The 18,363-nt window shown below is 40.3% G+C and overlaps 1 protein-coding gene across 7 annotated transcripts in view; it reads right to left on the bottom strand.

The window, feature by feature from the left end:
* LOC139765693 (fasciclin-2-like) overlaps nt 1-18,363 on the bottom strand; it is a 276,821-nt gene that overhangs the window by 52,376 nt on the left and 206,082 nt on the right. For 6 of the 7 annotated variants that reach the window (XM_071693455.1, XM_071693458.1, XM_071693456.1 and 3 more), the window contains exons 1-3: nt 13,103-13,235; nt 7,428-7,589; nt 6,862-7,048 (exon numbers count right to left, since the gene is read on the bottom strand). In XM_071693455.1, coding sequence (XP_071549556.1) covers nt 6,862-7,048; nt 7,428-7,589; nt 13,103-13,216 — 463 coding nt within the window. In that variant the 5' untranslated portion in view covers nt 13,217-13,235. Of the gene's footprint in view, nt 1-6,861; nt 7,049-7,427; nt 7,590-13,102; nt 13,236-18,363 lie in introns of those variants that run through there. The other variant, XM_071693461.1, reaches the window with a different exon arrangement.

The following is an 18,363-nucleotide window of genomic DNA, read 5'->3' as shown; positions in this document are numbered from 1 at the left end:
TAGTGGGGAATGCTTACCAACAAAAATTTTTTGACAGCAAACACAACATATACACATCTCCCACTTTTAAACAAATACACACAATTAACCTGAATCAAAAACACACCCACACTTATCTATACAGCAAAGATAAGAATAAAATACCGACTCACGGATACAGAAAATGCTTTATAAAAGTAAATTTACAACTGTGCAAGATAATTTGATGCAAAAACCCTGAACCCATAAGCTACCCATGTTATGTACTAAGTACTCTATTCATGAGTACTATTCACTTCTAATCAACCATACCACAATTATTACACTTGCCAGTGTACACTCTTGAACATGATCCTAAACAGGCATTATCAAAACTGCCCAGTGAAGCACAAACAGTTATTAAACCCTTAAAACAGTACTCTGCAAAACACTGAAAGTTTACATCAACACAATGATATATACAGTTTATAAAAGAGAACACTCATTCACATAAAGTGGATAAAGAAAAATTCACATACTGGAAAATCTATAAACGGTTAGATTCTGCTTTGCTATCATCTTGAATACATTCTAAAACAAAAAGTCTTTTCCAGTTTGTAATAAACTATAATACTGAGGTCAAAAAAGACCATGCACATAATTGCAGTTGCTAAATCATAACAGAGCTAATACTTTAAGTAACTTTAACAACTACTTGAACAAGTATTTTACTTTTCCCAAGGTGAAAGTTTTACTTAAAATTTTCTGCCAGATCAACAGCAAGGGTCATTTGTAGTTAAAGTGAAGGAAAATATAAAACACTAAAGTAACAGACCACTTACTAATGGGTGTATATCATAAAACTAGATTATCTACAAATCAGATTCAAAGTAAAATTCTAATTCTTTCATTGACTTCATTTTGATATGTACTACTTTACTAGCTCTATCATTAATGCATTTTTGCTCAATGAATACCAACACATAAAAATACAATGGATTTTTAACTAGTTTAGGTATGACAATGTAGAGATAACAGTCAAAATTCTATGCAGTTTGATTAATACTTATGCTTTAAATGATTTCAATCCATGCCACATCTGATGACATTATTATGGGTATCATGACCATTAAGGAACTAACTAGATTAAGTATGCAGTATGGCATTATGAAAACATTAAGGCTAGCACTCGTGTTATTATACCCTTGGAAACAAGTTTCTAGTCTTCCCTATATTAATTTACTCACTAATAAGATACCAAAGCAGTATCTAACAATATATGCAAGCAATTCTTGGTAGCCATGCAAGGTATATAACATCAAAGTCACAATCTGCTTACTTATGAATTGGAAAAAAGGTTGATCAAATATACTGTATGTACAACTTGTACAAAATATAAAATCAAAATGAGTTTATCTACAAAGAAACATCAAGTGTCAGGCATCTGTGACTAATTTAAAGTACAGCAGAACTTAATTCAGATGAAAATTATGGTAGAGGAAATGAAAAGTGGGCTATGATAAAAAACTGAAAAAAAGGTATTAGTACATGTATATCAGTTCAATTACTCTGATTATAATTTTCTACTTAATACTCATGATCATAGATTGAATTTTTGCCATATATCATATGGGTTCTCAACATGAAAAAAACAGGAGTCCCTAGTGTTGTTTAGGAAAAAAATGGCAGCCTTTGATGGCCTCAAATGGTCTTTTAGGCCCACGTGCAATAGCTTAAATCCTAGCCCGATTCTGAAGTACCTGTAACCAAACTTTGGAGCCTCTAGGTGCTAATCATCCCAAGGATAACTAAGACACTGTATGCCAGGCACTACCCTTTTAGGCCCACCTCACTCATCCCAAGGACTGTATCCCAAGACTGCCTCTCCATCATGCTTATCTCAAGGACTTGTGTTCCCAGGACTATTCCTACAAACCAGCTCTGTTCATCGTACGGGTTATTTCCTATAGGCTGCCCCTCCATCCTCCCCACCTCATCTTAAGGACTGTAACCATTATAGCATGTACAAACACACACATACACACAAAAGAAAAAAGATGGAAGAATCAAGTGTGACAGATGACCTAATCACAGTCTCAAGTTTTTAAAACAGATTGATGACACAGACAGTGATCAGTTCTTTGACTGAAGGGATACAACAATCAGTAGAAAGAACATGAATTGAAGCAAGAAACTTGTTACAAAAAGATATGAGAAAGTACTTTCATAGTATATGAGCAGCAGATGAATGAACGAAAATGATTGAAGACATTATTCAAGCAGACAGCTTGCATAATATTCAAGAGAGTGTATGAGAGAGAATGTTCCATCCTGTACAGGATGGACAGATAATTACACACATTTTTTCCTGAATTCTAACATTAACCAGATATGGATTCAGATAAGGGAGAGCATTAGAACCTAGCAGCTGTGATTAGATATAAAAAGGAAGCAAGAGAAAAGAAAACATGCATCACCAGATAATAAGTTTGGATATGACAGATGGGAAAAAATGAACACAATTACTAATGGCAGTAATGAGAGTAAAGAATCTATTCAAAATTCATGAAAAGCATCACAAGATAAGAGAACTTTCAGAACAAAAGTAGAATTAATGATCATGAACACAAATTTCCATCATATGATGTGGCTGATAACATAACCAGAGGAAATTAAAATGATCAAATGGCAAGAAAGGCCAGAAGGCGGTATTCTTAAGTGTTGTAAAGGTTGTTGAACTAGAGGAAATGCCCATGACATACAGTACAGAAACTAATAAAAGTAGTAGGAAGGGAGGAGCAGCTTCAAGGGGTGGTCAAAAGACACAGTATGTTGATTGATGAAGAGGGACAGGAACCTAAGAACACTGAAACTGAGGTACCGAGGGAATTAAGTGAAGCTGTAGATAGAACAATATGTATTATTAGAGACAGAATTAGCAAAAGCTAAAGCCAAGTCAATGAAAAATTTACAAGAGTACAGAGCACACAGGATCTATGCTTTTCTGATGGACTTAACTGTAAGGTGGGTAATACCTAAATAAAGATTAACCAGGAATTTGACAGTACATCTCTGATTATCATTTTCTTCTCTTAAGCTGGATGAAGAACAAACACCAGATAAGGAGAACATGGCAATTTTTGTGATAAAGTTTAGACAAATTTGTGGTTATGATCAAGATATAAAGGGATGAACAGTTTTGGTTATGTTTGATTTAGAATAATTTGTGATTATAATCAAGATATTAAGGGATGAACAGTTATGGTTATGTATGATTTGGAGTAATTTAATCAAGAAGTACTTTGGCAGGCATAGAAACCTAAAAAAGGTTGACTAGTGGAGTATTCATCAAGCATGATACATCCAAGAATGAGAGAGAAAAAGCAGTCAGACGGTAAAAGATGGACGACATTAAAGAAACGAAAAGGACAGCCCACCCCCAACAGCACTCCAGAAAGGTCAGGAATGTTAAATGATAGTAATGTCAGCCAAAGGACTGTATACAAAGACTTATGACTCAGAGAAACAAAGAGGATTTGCACGTGACATTTATGGATCTGGAGAAAGCATATGATAAGGTTCATAGATATCCCTTATGGAAGGTCTTGTAGATATATGGTGAGGGAGGAGAGCTACTAGAAACAGTGCTAAAATTCTAGCAAGATTCTAAGCTGAAGGTTGGTCTGTGGCAGAGGTGTCTGATGCCACCATGGTAACTTAATTTATGGATAGGGTGTAAGGGAGGTAAAAACAAGGGCCTGGAGAGAGGGGCAAGTATGCAGTCCGTTCAGGGTGAAGGGGCATGGGAAGTGCATCAATTGTTGTTAGTACTGGTAGCAAATTTGAGTGGAAAACTGCAGGCGTTGGTGTCTGAGTCTGGCCAGTGTGTGTTGAAGGAGAAAGTTGAGAGTACATATAAATAAAAGTTAGGTTATTGGGTTTTACAGAGCAAAGAGAGAAGTTGGTTTGGGTGATGGAGGCTGTATCGGGAATGTAATCACTGTACATGCCTTCATCCAATCCTCAGGCATCTCACCATAAGCCAAATATACAATAAAAATCCTAACTAAACAATCAACAATATAATAATCCCCTTTCCTAATAAGTTTACCTGCAACCCCATCTACTCTAGCTGGTTTGCTGCATTTTGCTCCAATTGTAGCTGTCATGTGTATTGTACTGAAACCATAGCCATCTATCAACAACCAGACCTCACAGACTTTTCCCTTTTAATCTGAACACTTCACATGCCCTGGATCAATCCACTGACAACATATCACACCAACTTGTATACCATACCACTCTAATTCACTCTATTCCATGCATGCTTTAAACTTTCCTGCATGTTCATTCCGCGAGTCCTCAAAATTTTTTCCACTCCATCCTTCCATCTCCAATTTTGTCTCCCCTTTCTTCTTGTCCCTTCCACTTCTGACATATATACCCTCTTTGTCAACCTCTACTTCCTCATTCTCTCCATAAGTCTAAAACATTCCAGCACATCTTTTTCAGCTCTCTCAACCAAACTCTTCTTACTACATCTCTCTCTTACCCTATCCTTCTTACATAATCAGTCTTTCTCATACCACATTCTCTTTGCAAACATTTCACTTCCAACATATTCTGCTCTCTTTGGTACAATCTCACCTCAATCTCATGCCTTGTGTCCATATAACAAACATGACATCTTTGCCCTTGCAAACAGTGACCTCTCTTTTCACTCAATCCTCAATGTGCCCAAGACCTAAACCCCTCCTTATCCACCATATGATTCATCTTAGCTACCATGGTTTTATTAGCTGCTGTTAACTTTGCATTATCTGAAATATTTTACTTTTAAGTTTTCTCCATTCAAGTTCTCACCCCAACTTACCTGTATCTTTGCAATGCTAAACTGAATAGCCTTACTTTTAATCAAAATTACTCAGAGCTTTCTCCTTTTAAATACCCTGCTAAACTCAGAAAAAAACTTCAAGAGTTTTTCATTCAAATCTGCCTTCAGCAAATAGTAACTGACTCACCTCCCAAGTTCCCTACCCATGACAGACTGCACACCTGCCCCTCTCCCACAAAACCCTAGCACTCATTTCCTTCACCCTCACCAGCCCATCCATAAACAGATTAAACAACAATGGTAACACCACACAACCATGCTGCAGACCCACCTTCAATTGATCTACTCATCTTTCCCTCTTAACTAATCACACACATGCCTTTTCTTGGGAAAACACCTCGCTGCTTCTAATAAGCCTCTTCCCACATCATATACTCATAAACCATCTACAAAGCATCTCAATCAACCCCATCATATGCTTTCTTCAAATCCTCTACAAAGCTTCTCAATCAACCCCATCATATGCTTCCTTCAGATCCATATATGCCAAATACAAATTCTTCTGTTTATATAAGTATTTCTCCAACAAACTATTCAAGCAAACTCCTAAAGCGCACATCCCATATCACTTCTGACACCATATTGTTCCTCCCCTACCTGAAGTTCTGTGCACTTCCTGTAAAGACCAAACACTGTCTGGTTTTTATGTGAGGTTTAAGTGTGGATTACTTTGTTCTAGCAGTGTATTTCATTATGTTTATAAGTTTACTAATAACTTTTGTTGTTTGTCAGGTTTAAGTAATATCATGAACAGAAGCAAGTTTTTATGCCATGAATGGTTTTGTTCTACAGTTTGAATGATGGAGGAAGTTTGCTTTGAAATTAAAGTGAGTGAATAAAAAAGATTTTTATCAGTTGCAGGTTTTACTGTTCATATATTTTCATAATTGATTGTACTTTCCTGCATTGGCTAGGTAGTGCCAGGAATAGACAAGAAAGGCCACATTTGTTTATATTCATCATCTAGCTCTCACATGTAAAACACTGAAACTACAGCTCCCTATCCACAACCAGGCCCCACAGAACTTTCTATGGATTACCCCAGCTGCTTCACATTCCCTGGTTCAGCCCAGTGACAGTATGTCAACTTCTGTATACCATATCATTCCAATTTACTCTATCCCATGCACGTATTTTTATCCTCCTGCATGTTCTGGTCCTGATCACTCAAAATCTTTTTCACTCAATCTTTCCATCTCCGATCTGGTTCCCCATTCTCCATGCTTTCTCAATTTCTGACACATCTGTCCTCTATGTCAACCTCTCCTCACTCATTCTCTCCATATATCCAAACCATTTCGGCATACCTTCTTCTGCTCTCTAAAAACATACTTTACATTACCAAACCTCTTTCACCCTTTTATTACGTACTAACCTGAGCAAACCACCTCACACCTCATACCATCCTTAAACATTCCATTTCCAACACAACCATCCTTATCTGTAACATTTTGGTACTACTATACCTTCAAATATACCTAATTTTGCCTATTTACATAAATGTGCATATTATTTTGTACTTGACTGCTGTTTTCCCGCATCTGTGAGGTAGCACCAGGAATAGACAAAGAGAGGCTGCATTCACTTACATCCATTCTCTAGCTATCATGTGTAAGGCTATACATAAACTATTCTTTCAATATACCAAAACTGTATTGTCTGCTTCCTATATAAGCAAAAGTAATTAATCAAAATGTCCTCCAAATGCTTTTTAATAAACAACTATATCAGTGTCATATTCACCTAAAGTGCCTCACAAAATGAGATCTATAATAAAAAGTGCCAAAGAAACTAATTTTTCTTTAGCAGTTATTGATCAAAGGTATCAGTTATCAGACCATAAACACTTTTTTGTACACACTGACTAAGATTATAAGGTACATTAAGCTCTCGGTTTAAAAAGAATCTAGTAATCTACACAAAACATTTATAATGGTTAATAATTAGAAAATTTTATCTAATAATTAATAGGATTCTGCTCATTGATAACATGAAGATTGTACACATACCATTAGGAGTCTTGATAACTGCCTCAGATGGAGTAGAGAAGCCTATATCATTATGGGCACGTAGTTCAATCCTGTAATAAGCATTACTGCGTAGAGATTCTATGGTGTGTGTGGTTGGCCCTGGGTACTCTACCTCCCTTGTTGTCTTGGTTCCAGCGCTCTCCCATTTTCCTGATACATTATGTACCTTTAACAAAAGAGAGACGGAATAAGATGTAGACATCAAAGTCATAAGTGGTGAAATAAGCCTACTGTCAGCAAATACTTTTAAGAAAACAAATATATCAACATTCAGATTTCTTAAACCAACTTTCTGTTTATGTACTATCTAATTTTTTGCAGGTATATATGCATGCATGCATGTAAACTACCTTTTGATAATAACATATTAACAAGTGTTTTAAGTAAAACAAAAGTGGAAACATTAATTATGTTTGTCCAGGGGGAAAGTATCAATGAAACAAGTCTTACTCTCATTAAAAGGTCTCCATAAAGCAGTTGACAATGTTGTTGAAAAAATTCAATAAATATCTTTCATTAACACTTTAAGTAAATCCAAACATTACCTGGTAATACACAATCTGGAAGAAGTTAATTTTTTCTCCATTGTCAAGAGGCACTTGCCACTGCAACATATACTGGTTTGGGTATGGTATTTCTGTTACACCTTTATCAACATTAAAGATCAGAGGCTCCTCTGGTGCTGCCCGCCTTGGCATTTCTTCACTCTAGACAGTAGAAAAAAATCATAAGACATGTGAGGTATAATCTTAGAGGCATTTTTTCAACATATACAAATAATGAGAGAGAGAGAGAGAGAGAGAGAGAGAGAGAGAGAGAGAGAGAGAGAGAGAGAGAGAGAGAGAGAGAGATTCTGGGAGTGTTTAAGAATGTGTGGAAGTCGAGAACATTATCTCGGAAAGCAAAAATGGGTATGTTTGAAGGAATAGTGGTTCCAACAATGTTATATGGTTGCGAGGCGTGGGTTATAGATAGAGTTGTGCGGAGAAGGGTGGATGTGCTGGAAATGAGATGTTTGAGGACAATATGTGGTGTGAGGTGGTTTGATCGAGTAAGTAATGTAAGGGTAAGAGAGATGTGTGGTAATGAAAAGACTGTGGTTGAGAGAGCAGAAGAGGGTGTTTTGAAATGGTTTGGTCACATGGAGAGAATGAGTGAGGAAAGATTGACCAAGAGGATATATGCATCAGAGGTGGAGGGAATGAGGAGAAGTGGGGGACCAAATTGGAGGTGGAAAGATGGAGTGAAAAAGATTTTGAGTGATTGGAGCCTGAACATGCAGGATGGTGAAAGGCGTGCAAGGAATAGAGTGAATTGGAACGATGTGGTATACCGGGGTCGACGTGCTGTCAATGGATTGAATCAGGGCATGTGAAGCGTCTGGGGTAAACCATGGAAAGTCTGTGGGGCCTGGATGTGGAAAGGGAGCTGTGGTTTCGGTGCATTATTACATGACAGCTATATACATTATATACATTATATATATACATGGCCCAACCCCCCCTCATACACATGTACATACACACGTCCACACACGCAAATATACATACCTACACAGCTTTCCATGGTTTACCCCAGACGCTTCACATGCCTTGATTCAATCCACTGACAGCACGTCAACCCCAGTATACCACATCGCTCCAATTCACTCTATTCCTTGCCCTCCTTTCACCCTCCTGCATGTTCAGGCCCCGATCACACAAAATCTTTTTCACTCCATCTTTCCACCTCCAATTTGGTCTCCCTCTTCTCCTCGTTCCCTCCACCTCCGACACATATATCCTCTTGGTCAATCTTTCCTCACTCATTCTCTCCATGTGCCCAAACCACTTCAAAACACCCTCTTCTGCTCTCTCAACCACGCTCTTTTTATTTCCACACATCTCTCTTACCCTTACGTTACTCACTCGATCAAACCACCTCACACCACACATTGTCCTCAAACATCTCATTTCCAGCACATCCATCCTCCTGCGCACAACTCTATCCATAGCCCACGCCTCGCAACCATACAACATTGTTGGAACCACTATTCCTTCAAACATACCCATTTTTGCTTTCCGAGATAATGTTCTCGACTTCCACACATTCTTCAAGGCCCCCAGAATTTTTGCCCCCTCCCCCACCCTATGATCCACTTCCGCTTCCATGGTTCCATCCGCTGCCAGATCCACTCCCAGATATCTAAAACACTTCACTTCCTCCAGTTTTTCTCCATTCAAACTCACCTCCCAATTGACTTGACCCTCAACCCTACTGTACCTAATAACCTTGCTCTTATTCACATTTACTCTTAACTTTCTTCTTCCACACACTTTACCAAACTCAGTCACCAGCTTCTGCAGTTTCTCACATGAATCAGCCACCAGCGCTGTATCATCAGCGAACAACAACTGACTCACTTCCCAAGCTCTCTCATCCCCAACAGACTTCATACTTGCCCCTCTTTCCAAAACTCTTGCATTTACCTCCCTAACAACCCCATCCATAAACAAATTAAACAACCATGGAGACATCACACACCCCTGCCGCAAACCTACATTCACTGAGAACCAATCACTTTCCTCTCTTCCTACACGTACACATACCTTACATCCTCGATAAAAACTTTTCACTGCTTCTAACAACTTTCCTCCCACACCATATATTCTTAATACCTTCCACAGAGCATCTCTATCAACTCTATCATATGCCTTCTCCAGATCCATAAATGCTACATACAAATCTATTTGCTTTTCTAAGTATTTCTCACATACATTCTTCAAAGCAAACACCTGATCCACACATCCTCTACCACTTCTGAAACCACACTGCTCTTCCCTAATCTGATGCTCTGTACATGCCTTCACCCTCTCAATCAATACCCTCCCATATAATTTACCAGGAATACTCAACAAACTTATACCTCTGTAATTTGAGCACTCACTCTTATCCCCTTTGCCTCTGTACAATGGCACTATGCACGCATTCCGCCAATCCTCAGGCACCTCACCATGAGTCATACATACATTAAATAACCTTACCAACCAGTCAACAATACAGTCACCCCCTTTTTTAATAAATTCCACTGCAATACCATCCAAACCTGCTGCCTTGCCGGCTTTCATCTTCCGCAAAGCTTTCACTACCTCTTCTCTGTTTACCAAATCATTTTCCCTAACCCTCTCACTTTGCACACCACCTCGACCAAAACACCCTATATCTGCCACTCTATCATTAAACACATTCAACAAACCTTCAAAATACTCACTCCATCTCCTTCTCACATCACCACTACTTGTTATCACCTCCCCATTTGCGCCCTTCACTGAAGTTCCCATTTGCTCCCTTGTCTTACGCACTTTATTTACCTCCTTCCAGAACATCCTTTTGTTCTCCCTAAAATTTAATGATACTCTCTCACCCCAACTCTCATTTGCCCTTTTTTTCACCTCTTGCACCTTTCTCTTGACCTCCTGTCTCTTTCTTTTATACATCTCCCACTCAATTGCATTTTTTCCCTGCAAAAATCGTGCAAATGCCTCTCTCTTCTCTTTCACTAATACTCTTACTTCTTCATCCCACCACTCACTACCCTTTCTAATCAACCCACCTCCCACTCTTCTCATGCCACAAGCATCTTTTGTGCAATCCATCACTGATTCCCTAAATACATCCCATTCCTCCCCCACTCCCCTTACTTCCATTGTTCTCACCTTTTTCCATTCTGTACTCAGTCTCTCCTGGTACTTCCTCACACAGGTCTCCTTCCCAAGCTCACTTACTCTCACCACCCTCTTCACCCCAACATTCACTCTTCTTTTCTGAAAACACATACAAATCTTCACCTTAGCCTCCACAAGATAATGATCAGACATCCCTACAGTTGCACCTCTCAGCACATTAACATCCAAAAGTCTCTCTTTCGCACGCCTGTCAATTAACACGTAATCCAATAACGCTCTCTGGCCATCTCTCCTACTTACATAAGTACACTTATGTATATCTCGCTTTTTAAACCAGGTATTCCTAATCATCAGTCCTTTTTCAGCACATAAATCTACAAGCTCTTCACCATTTCCATTTACAACACTGAACACCCCATGTATACCAATTATTCCCTCAACTGCCACATTACTCACCTTTGCATTCAAATCACCCATCACTATAACCCGGTCTCGTGCATCAAAACCACTAACACACTCATTCAGCTGCTCCCAAAACACTTGCCTCTCATGATCTTTCTTCTATAATTTGTCTATGGATGGGGTTGTTAGGGAGGTAAATGCAAGAGTTTTGGAAAGAGGGGCAAGTATAAAGTCTGTTGGGGATGAGAGAGCTTGGGAAGTGAGTCAGTTGTTGTTCGCTGATGATACAGCGCTGGTGGCTGATTCATGTGAGAAACTGCAGAAGCTGGTGACTGAGTTTGGAAAAGTGTGTGGAAGAAGAAAGTTAAGAGTAAATGTGAATAAGAGCAAGGTTATTAGGTACAGTGGGGTTGAGGGTCAAGTCAATTGGGAGGTGAGTTTGAATGGAGAAAAACTGGAGGAAGTGAAGTGTTTTAGATATCTGGGAGTGGATCTGGCAGCGGATGGAACCATGGAAGCGGAAGTGGATCATACGGTGGGGGAGGGGGTGAAAATCCTGGGGGCCTTGAAGAATGTGTGGAAGTCGAGAACATTATCTCGGAAAGCAAAAATGGGTATGTTTGAAGGAATAGTGGTTCCAACAATGTTGTATGGTTGCGAGGCGTGGGCTATGGATAGAGTTGTGCGCAGGAGGATGGATGTGCTGGAAATGAGATGTTTGAGGACAATGTGTGGTGTGAGGTGGTTTGATCGAGTGAGTAACGTAAGGGTAAGAGAGATGTGTGGAAATAAAAAGAGTGTGGTTGAGAGAGCAGAAGAGGGTGTTTTGAAGTGGTTTGGGCACATGGAGAGGATGAGTGAGGAAAGATTGACCAAGAGGATATATGTGTCGGAGGTGGAGGGAACAAGGAGAAGAGGGAGACCAAATTGGAGGTGGAAAGATGGAGTGAAAAAGATTTTGTGTGATCGGGGCCTGAGCATGCAGGAGGGTGAAAGGAGGGCAAGGAATAGAGTGAATTGGAGCGATGTGGTATACCGGGGTTGACGTGCTGTCAGTGGATTGAAGCAGGGCATGTGAAGCGTCTGGGGTAAACCATGGAAAGCTGTGTAGGTATGTATATTTGCGTGTGTGGACGTATGTATATACATGTGTATGGGGGGGGTTGGGCCATTTCTTTCGTCTGTTTCCTTGCGCTACCTCGCAAACGCGGGAGACAGCGACAAAGTATAATATAATAAAAAATAAAATATATATATATATATAGGGTGGGGGAGAGGGCGAAAATTCTGGGGGCCTTGAAGAATGTGTGGAAGTCGAGAACATTATCTCGGAAAGCAAAAATGGGTATGTTTGAAGGAATAGTGGTTCCAACAATGTTGTATGGTTGCGAGGCGTGGGCTATGGATAGAGTTGTGCGCAGGAGGATGGATGTGCTGGAAATGAGATGTTTGACGACAATGTGTGGTGTGAGGTGGTTTGATCGAGTGAGTAACGTAAGGGTAAGAGAGATGTGTGGAAATAAAAAAAGTGTGGTTGAGAGAGCAGAAGAGGGTGTTTTGAAGTGGTTTGGGCACTTGGAGAGGATGAGTGAGGAAAGATTGACCAAGAGGATATATGTGTCGGAGGTGGAGGGAACAAGGAGAAGAGGGAGACCAAATTGGAGGTGGAAAGATGGAGTGAAAAAGATTTTGTGTGATCGGGGCCTGAACATGCAGGAGGGTGAAAGGAGGGCAAGGAATAGAGTGAATTGGAGTGATGTGGTATACCGGGGTTGACGTGCTGTCAGTGGATTGAATCAAGGCATGTGAAGCGTCTGGGGTAAACCATGGAAAGCTGTGTAGGTATGTATATTTGCGTGTGTGGACGTATGTATATACATGTGTATGGGGGGGGTTGGGCCATTTCTTTCGTCTGTTTCCTTGCGCTACCTCGCAAACGCGGGAGACAGCGACAAAGTATAATAAAAAAAAATAAAAATAATATATAATGTATACCTTACACTGCATGCAATACACATGAACATTTATCATTAAATATTAGCTCAACTATGTTCTACAATAGTTCTTTGAGTAATGTAATTTCATGTTATCTATTGAACTGGTTAATCATAGTAGATGGAAAATTCAGATATTAAATGATAATCAATACTAACCTTCTCACCACCCCACTCTCCATCCCCAGCCTCACTACGAGCAGCAAACCGGAAAACGTATGTTTCTTGTGGCATCAGTCCATCCAATGTGTATGAAGAACCTGCAATGTACATTTTTGAGAATAAAACATGCCATATATAAGCAAAAGTATATATATAAGAACAAATATGATAAATATGACTATCAACCCTCATGCCACATACATAAACACAAAGGCCATAAATAAAGTAAATGCCCCCAAAACACTCACCAACACCAGTTTCAGGAAAGAGATGGAATCCATGAGCATCCTCTATAAACAGTCCACCCAATTCACCCTAAACTATGCCTCTCCTGTTTACTGGTTTTTCAAAGGCAAACTACAAATCACACATGCCCCCAAAACACTCACCAGCACCAGTTTCAGGAAAGAGATGGAATCCATGAACATCCTCTACAAACAGTCCACTCAATTCACCCTAAACTATGCTGCACCTGTTTACTGGTTTTCCAAAAGCAAACTACAAATCACAAATGAAACACTCACTTTAACTGCCTGCTTTGCAAACATCAACACTTAATGACTGGCCAACATAACAAATACTCCCACTACAGCCCCAACAGTCTGCATGAACCTGGATGAATCAATGTCAAGGAGGGCAATCAACATGTCTGATGCTGGGAAAAAAAATCCTATAAAAGTATAATTCTTATGATTGCTTTGAAGAATGTGCGAGAAATGATGCATTCACAGGTCGCCCAGGGTTAAGTGCTTAAGTTCAAATCCTGGTTGCAGCAGTTGGTCCACAGTCAACCCAGCTGTTCATCCACTCCTAGGGGTTGGTCAATGTATAATGTTAATGGGATGGCCTTGATGAGGGCCTCAGCTGCCCATTCCATCTCAGTTCACGTAAAAAAAAGTACGAAGGGAAACAAGGATTTGCACAGATAATTATGGACCTGGAGAAAGCATATAAATGGCTTGAGAGAGATGCTTTGTGGAAGGTGCTATGAATATATGGTGTTCAGAGAATGCCATCAGAAGCAGTTTTTATCAAGAGTGTATGGCGTGTGTGAGACTGTGGCACGGATGAATGACATTAACATGGCTGTTTAATCTTTTATGGATGGCATGCTAAGGGAGATAAATGAAAGGGTCTGAAGAAAGGGGTAGACATGAAATTTACTGGGGGATGAGGGGGCCTGGAAGATGAATCATTTACTTCCTGATTACACAGCACTGGAGGCAGATTAGAGTGGCAAATGGCAGAAAGTAGTTTCTAAGTTTGGGAGTGTGCATGAAAGGAGAAAGTTAAGAGTAAACATGAGTAAAGCAAGGTTATCTGCTTTAGCAGTGTAAAGAGGATTTAGTTGGGCAGAATTCTTAAGTGGAGAAAACTTTGAAGACGGAAAGTGCCCAAGAAACTTGGGAGCGGACATAGAAATGAAACGATGTGTGCTATGAAGAGTTACAAAGTGGGAAAGGCGACAAAGGTTCCAGGAGTACTGAGGAATGTGTGGCATTCTGTTTATAAATACTCCATGGTAACATCTTCAGTAAATGACCTGGGGTCAATGCAGTGTGAAGAAGTCTCAGATGACAAAGAATTATCTTAAAATGGTAGCTCCTATTGAACAAATGTCATACTTCAATATCACTGATCCGGACATCAGTCCAGGCATGCCAGGATGCTGGGCATCACGAAAAGTAGCATACCTGGAGAGCATCATCTTAATGCCAGTTTTCCTTGTTTCACATACAATGTTCTCCCTGCACATAATGCACTTAGTTCTACAATAATGCATAAATCTTAATTATTTACTTATGATTCTTAATCGCTGTTCCCTGTGACAGTGAGGTAGCGCCAGGAAAGATGAAGAATGGCCCATCCACTCATATACACATAAACGCCCATACACACACACACATACATTATATATCTATTTTTTATTATTATTTTACTTTGTCGCTGTCTCCCGCGTTTGCGAGGTAGTGCAAGGAAACAGACGAAAGAAATGGCCCAACCCACCCCCATACACATGTATATACATACACGTCCACACACATAAATATACATACCCATACATCTCAATGTACACATATATATACACACACAGACACATACATATATACACATGCACACAATTCACACTGTCTGCCTTTATTCATTCCCATCGCCACCTCACCACACATGGAATAACATCCCCCTCCCCCCTCATGTGTGCGAGGTAGCGCTAGGAAAAGACAACAAAGGCCCCATTCGTTCACACATCGTATACCACATCGATCCAATTCACTCTATTCCTTGCCCTCCTTTCACCCTCCTGCATGTTCAGGCCCCGATCACTCCAAATCTTTTTCACTCCATCTTTCCACCTCCAATTTGGTCTCCCACTTCTCCTCGTTCCCTCCACCTCCGACACATATATCCTCTTGGTCAATCTTTCCCCACTCATTCTCTTTTTTTGGGGCCCAAACCTTTTCAAAACATCTTTCTGCTCCCCTCAACCACGCTCTTTTTATTTCCCAAAAATCCTCTTACCCTTACTTTAACAAACTCAAACAAACCCCCTCCACCACACTTGCCCAAACATCTCATTTCCACACATCCCCCTTCCTGCCCACAAACTCTATCCATAGCTCACGCCTTACAACCATACAACTTTTTTGGAACAACTATTCCTTCAAAAATACCCATTTTTGCTTTCCGAATAATGTTCTTGATTCCCTACTTTTTTCAAGGGTCCCAGGATTTTTTTACCCCCTTCCCCCCCCTATGATTCCCCTTCCCTTTCCATTTTCCCTCCCACTACCAAAATTTCCCCTCCCAGATATCAAAAAAAACCCTTTTCCCTCCAGTTTTTCTCCATTTTAAAACTTTCCTCCCAATTGAAATTTACCCCCAACCCACGGAACCAAAAAACCTTGCTCTTTTTTTCCCCATTTTTTCTCTTAACTTTCTTCTTTTACAACAAAAATTTACCAAACTCAGTCCCCCAGCTTCTGCCCGTTTCCCAACATTAAAACACCAAACCCGCCTGTATCAACACGAACAAAAACTGACCCACTTCCCCAAACTCTCTCTCCACAAAAGACTTCATACTTTCCCCTCTTTTCCAAAACTCTTGCATTCACCTCCCCCCAAAAAACCCATTTCCCTAAACAAATTAAAAAAACCATGGAAAACATCCCCAACCCCCGGCCCGCAAACCAAAATTCACTGGGGAACCCAAACACTTTCCTTCTTCCCACACGTACACATGCCTTACAAAACCTCAATAAAAACCCTTTTTACTGCTTCTAAAAAATTGCCCCCCCCCCACCCTATATTCTTAATACCTTCCACACAGCATTTCAACAACCTATCCTATGCCTTCTTCCCAAACCAAAAAATGCTACATCCCAAAACCATTTGCTTTTCTTTAAATATATTTTTCACATACATTCTTCAAAGCAAACACCGATCCACACATCCCCCAACCCCCTTCTGAAACCACACTCTCCCTTTCCCCCCTCTGATGCCTGTCATGCCCAAAACCCTCAACAATTTCCCCCCCCATATAATTTACCAGGAATACTTTAACAAACTTATAACCCCCTTTTAATTTGAACACCACCTTTCCCCTTTGCCTTTGTACAAAGGCACTATTCAAAAAAACCCTTCCGCCAATCCTCAGGCACCTCAAAACCCTTTAGTATTTTACATTAAATAACCTTACCAAACCCGTCAAAAAATACCCGTCCCCCCTTTTTTTAATAAATTTTCCCCCACAAAAACCAAACCAAACCGCTGCCTTGCCGGCTTTCATCTTCCCCAAAGCTTTTTCTAAACCTCTTCTCTGTTTTTCCAAATCAATTTTTTTCCCCAAACCCCCTCCCCTTTGCCCCACCACCTCGACCCAAAAAAACCCCCAAATCTGCCACCTATCATCAAAAACATTCAACAAACCTTCAAAAAACCATCACCACCCTTTTCCCAACCCCAACATTCACTCTTTTTTTTCCCTGAAAACCCATAAAAAACTTCCCCTTTAAGCCTCCACAAGATAATGATCAGACATCCCTACAGTTGCACCTCTCAGCACATTAACGTCCAAAAGTCTCATCTTTTCGCACGCCTGTCAATTAACACGTAATCCAATAACGCTCTCGGGGCCATCTCTCCTACTTACATAAGTACACTTATGGTATATCTCGCTTTTAAACCTATGTATTCCTAATCCATCAGTCCTTTTTCAGCACAAAAAACAAACAAGCTTTTCACCACCCCCATTTCCCAACATGAACACCCCATGTATACCAATTTTTTTCCCTCAACGCCACAATTACTCCCCTTTTGCACCCCCAAAATCCCCCCTCACTATAACCCGGTCTCGGCATAAAAAAACCACTAACAAAAAAAATCTAAAATACCTGCTCCCAAAACACTTCCCCCTCTCATGATTTTTCTTCTATAATTTTTTTAGGGAAGGGGTTTTTGTTAGGGGGAAAAATCAAGAGTTTTTGGAAAGAGGGGCAAGTATAAAGTCTGTTGGGGAGGGAGAGAGTTTGGGGGGAAGTGAGCCCCCATTGGGTTTTTCCCGCTGATGATACAGCGCTGGTGGCTGATTCATGGGGAAAAAACGCAAAAGCTGGGACTGATTTTGGAAAAAGTGGGGGGAAAGAAGAAAGTTAAGAGTAAATGGAATAAGAGCAATTTTATTGGGTACAGGGGGGTTGAGGGTCAAGCCCAATTTGGGGAGGTGATTTGAATGGAGAAAAACGGGAGAATTTAAAAAGGGGTTTTAGATATCTGGGAGGGGATCTGGCAGCGGAGGGAACCCAGGGGAAGCGGAAGGGGATCATACTGGGGAGGGGGTAAAAAACCGGGGGGCCTTGAAAATGTGTGGAAGTCGAGAACATTATCTCGGAAAGAAAAAAGGGGAAAAGTTTGAAGGTTAGGGGTTTTTCCAACAATTTTTGAAAGGTTGCGGGGGCGGGGGCCAGGGATAGAGTTTTTCGCAGGGGGAAGGTTTGGGGGGGGAAAATTTGAGATTTTGAGGACAATGTGTGGTGGGGAGGGGTTTGATCAGTGAGAAAACGTAAGGGTAAGAGAGATTGGGGAAAAAATAAAAAAGTGTGGTTGGGGGAAGAAAGAAGAGGGTGGTTTTTAAGTGGTTTTGGGGACATGGAGAGGAAAGATTTAAAGGGGATTTACCAAAGGGTATATGTGTCGGGTGGAGGGAAAAGGAGAAGAGGGGGAACCAAAAATTTGGGGGTGGGAAAAAGGAGTGAAAAAGA

Source organism: Panulirus ornatus, chromosome 55 (genome assembly GCF_036320965.1).
Source record: "Panulirus ornatus isolate Po-2019 chromosome 55, ASM3632096v1, whole genome shotgun sequence".
Taxonomy (NCBI): Eukaryota; Metazoa; Arthropoda; class Malacostraca; order Decapoda; family Palinuridae; genus Panulirus; species Panulirus ornatus.
The sequence above is the reverse complement of the archived record's forward strand: the minus strand, read 5'-3'. Positions and strand labels throughout refer to the sequence as shown.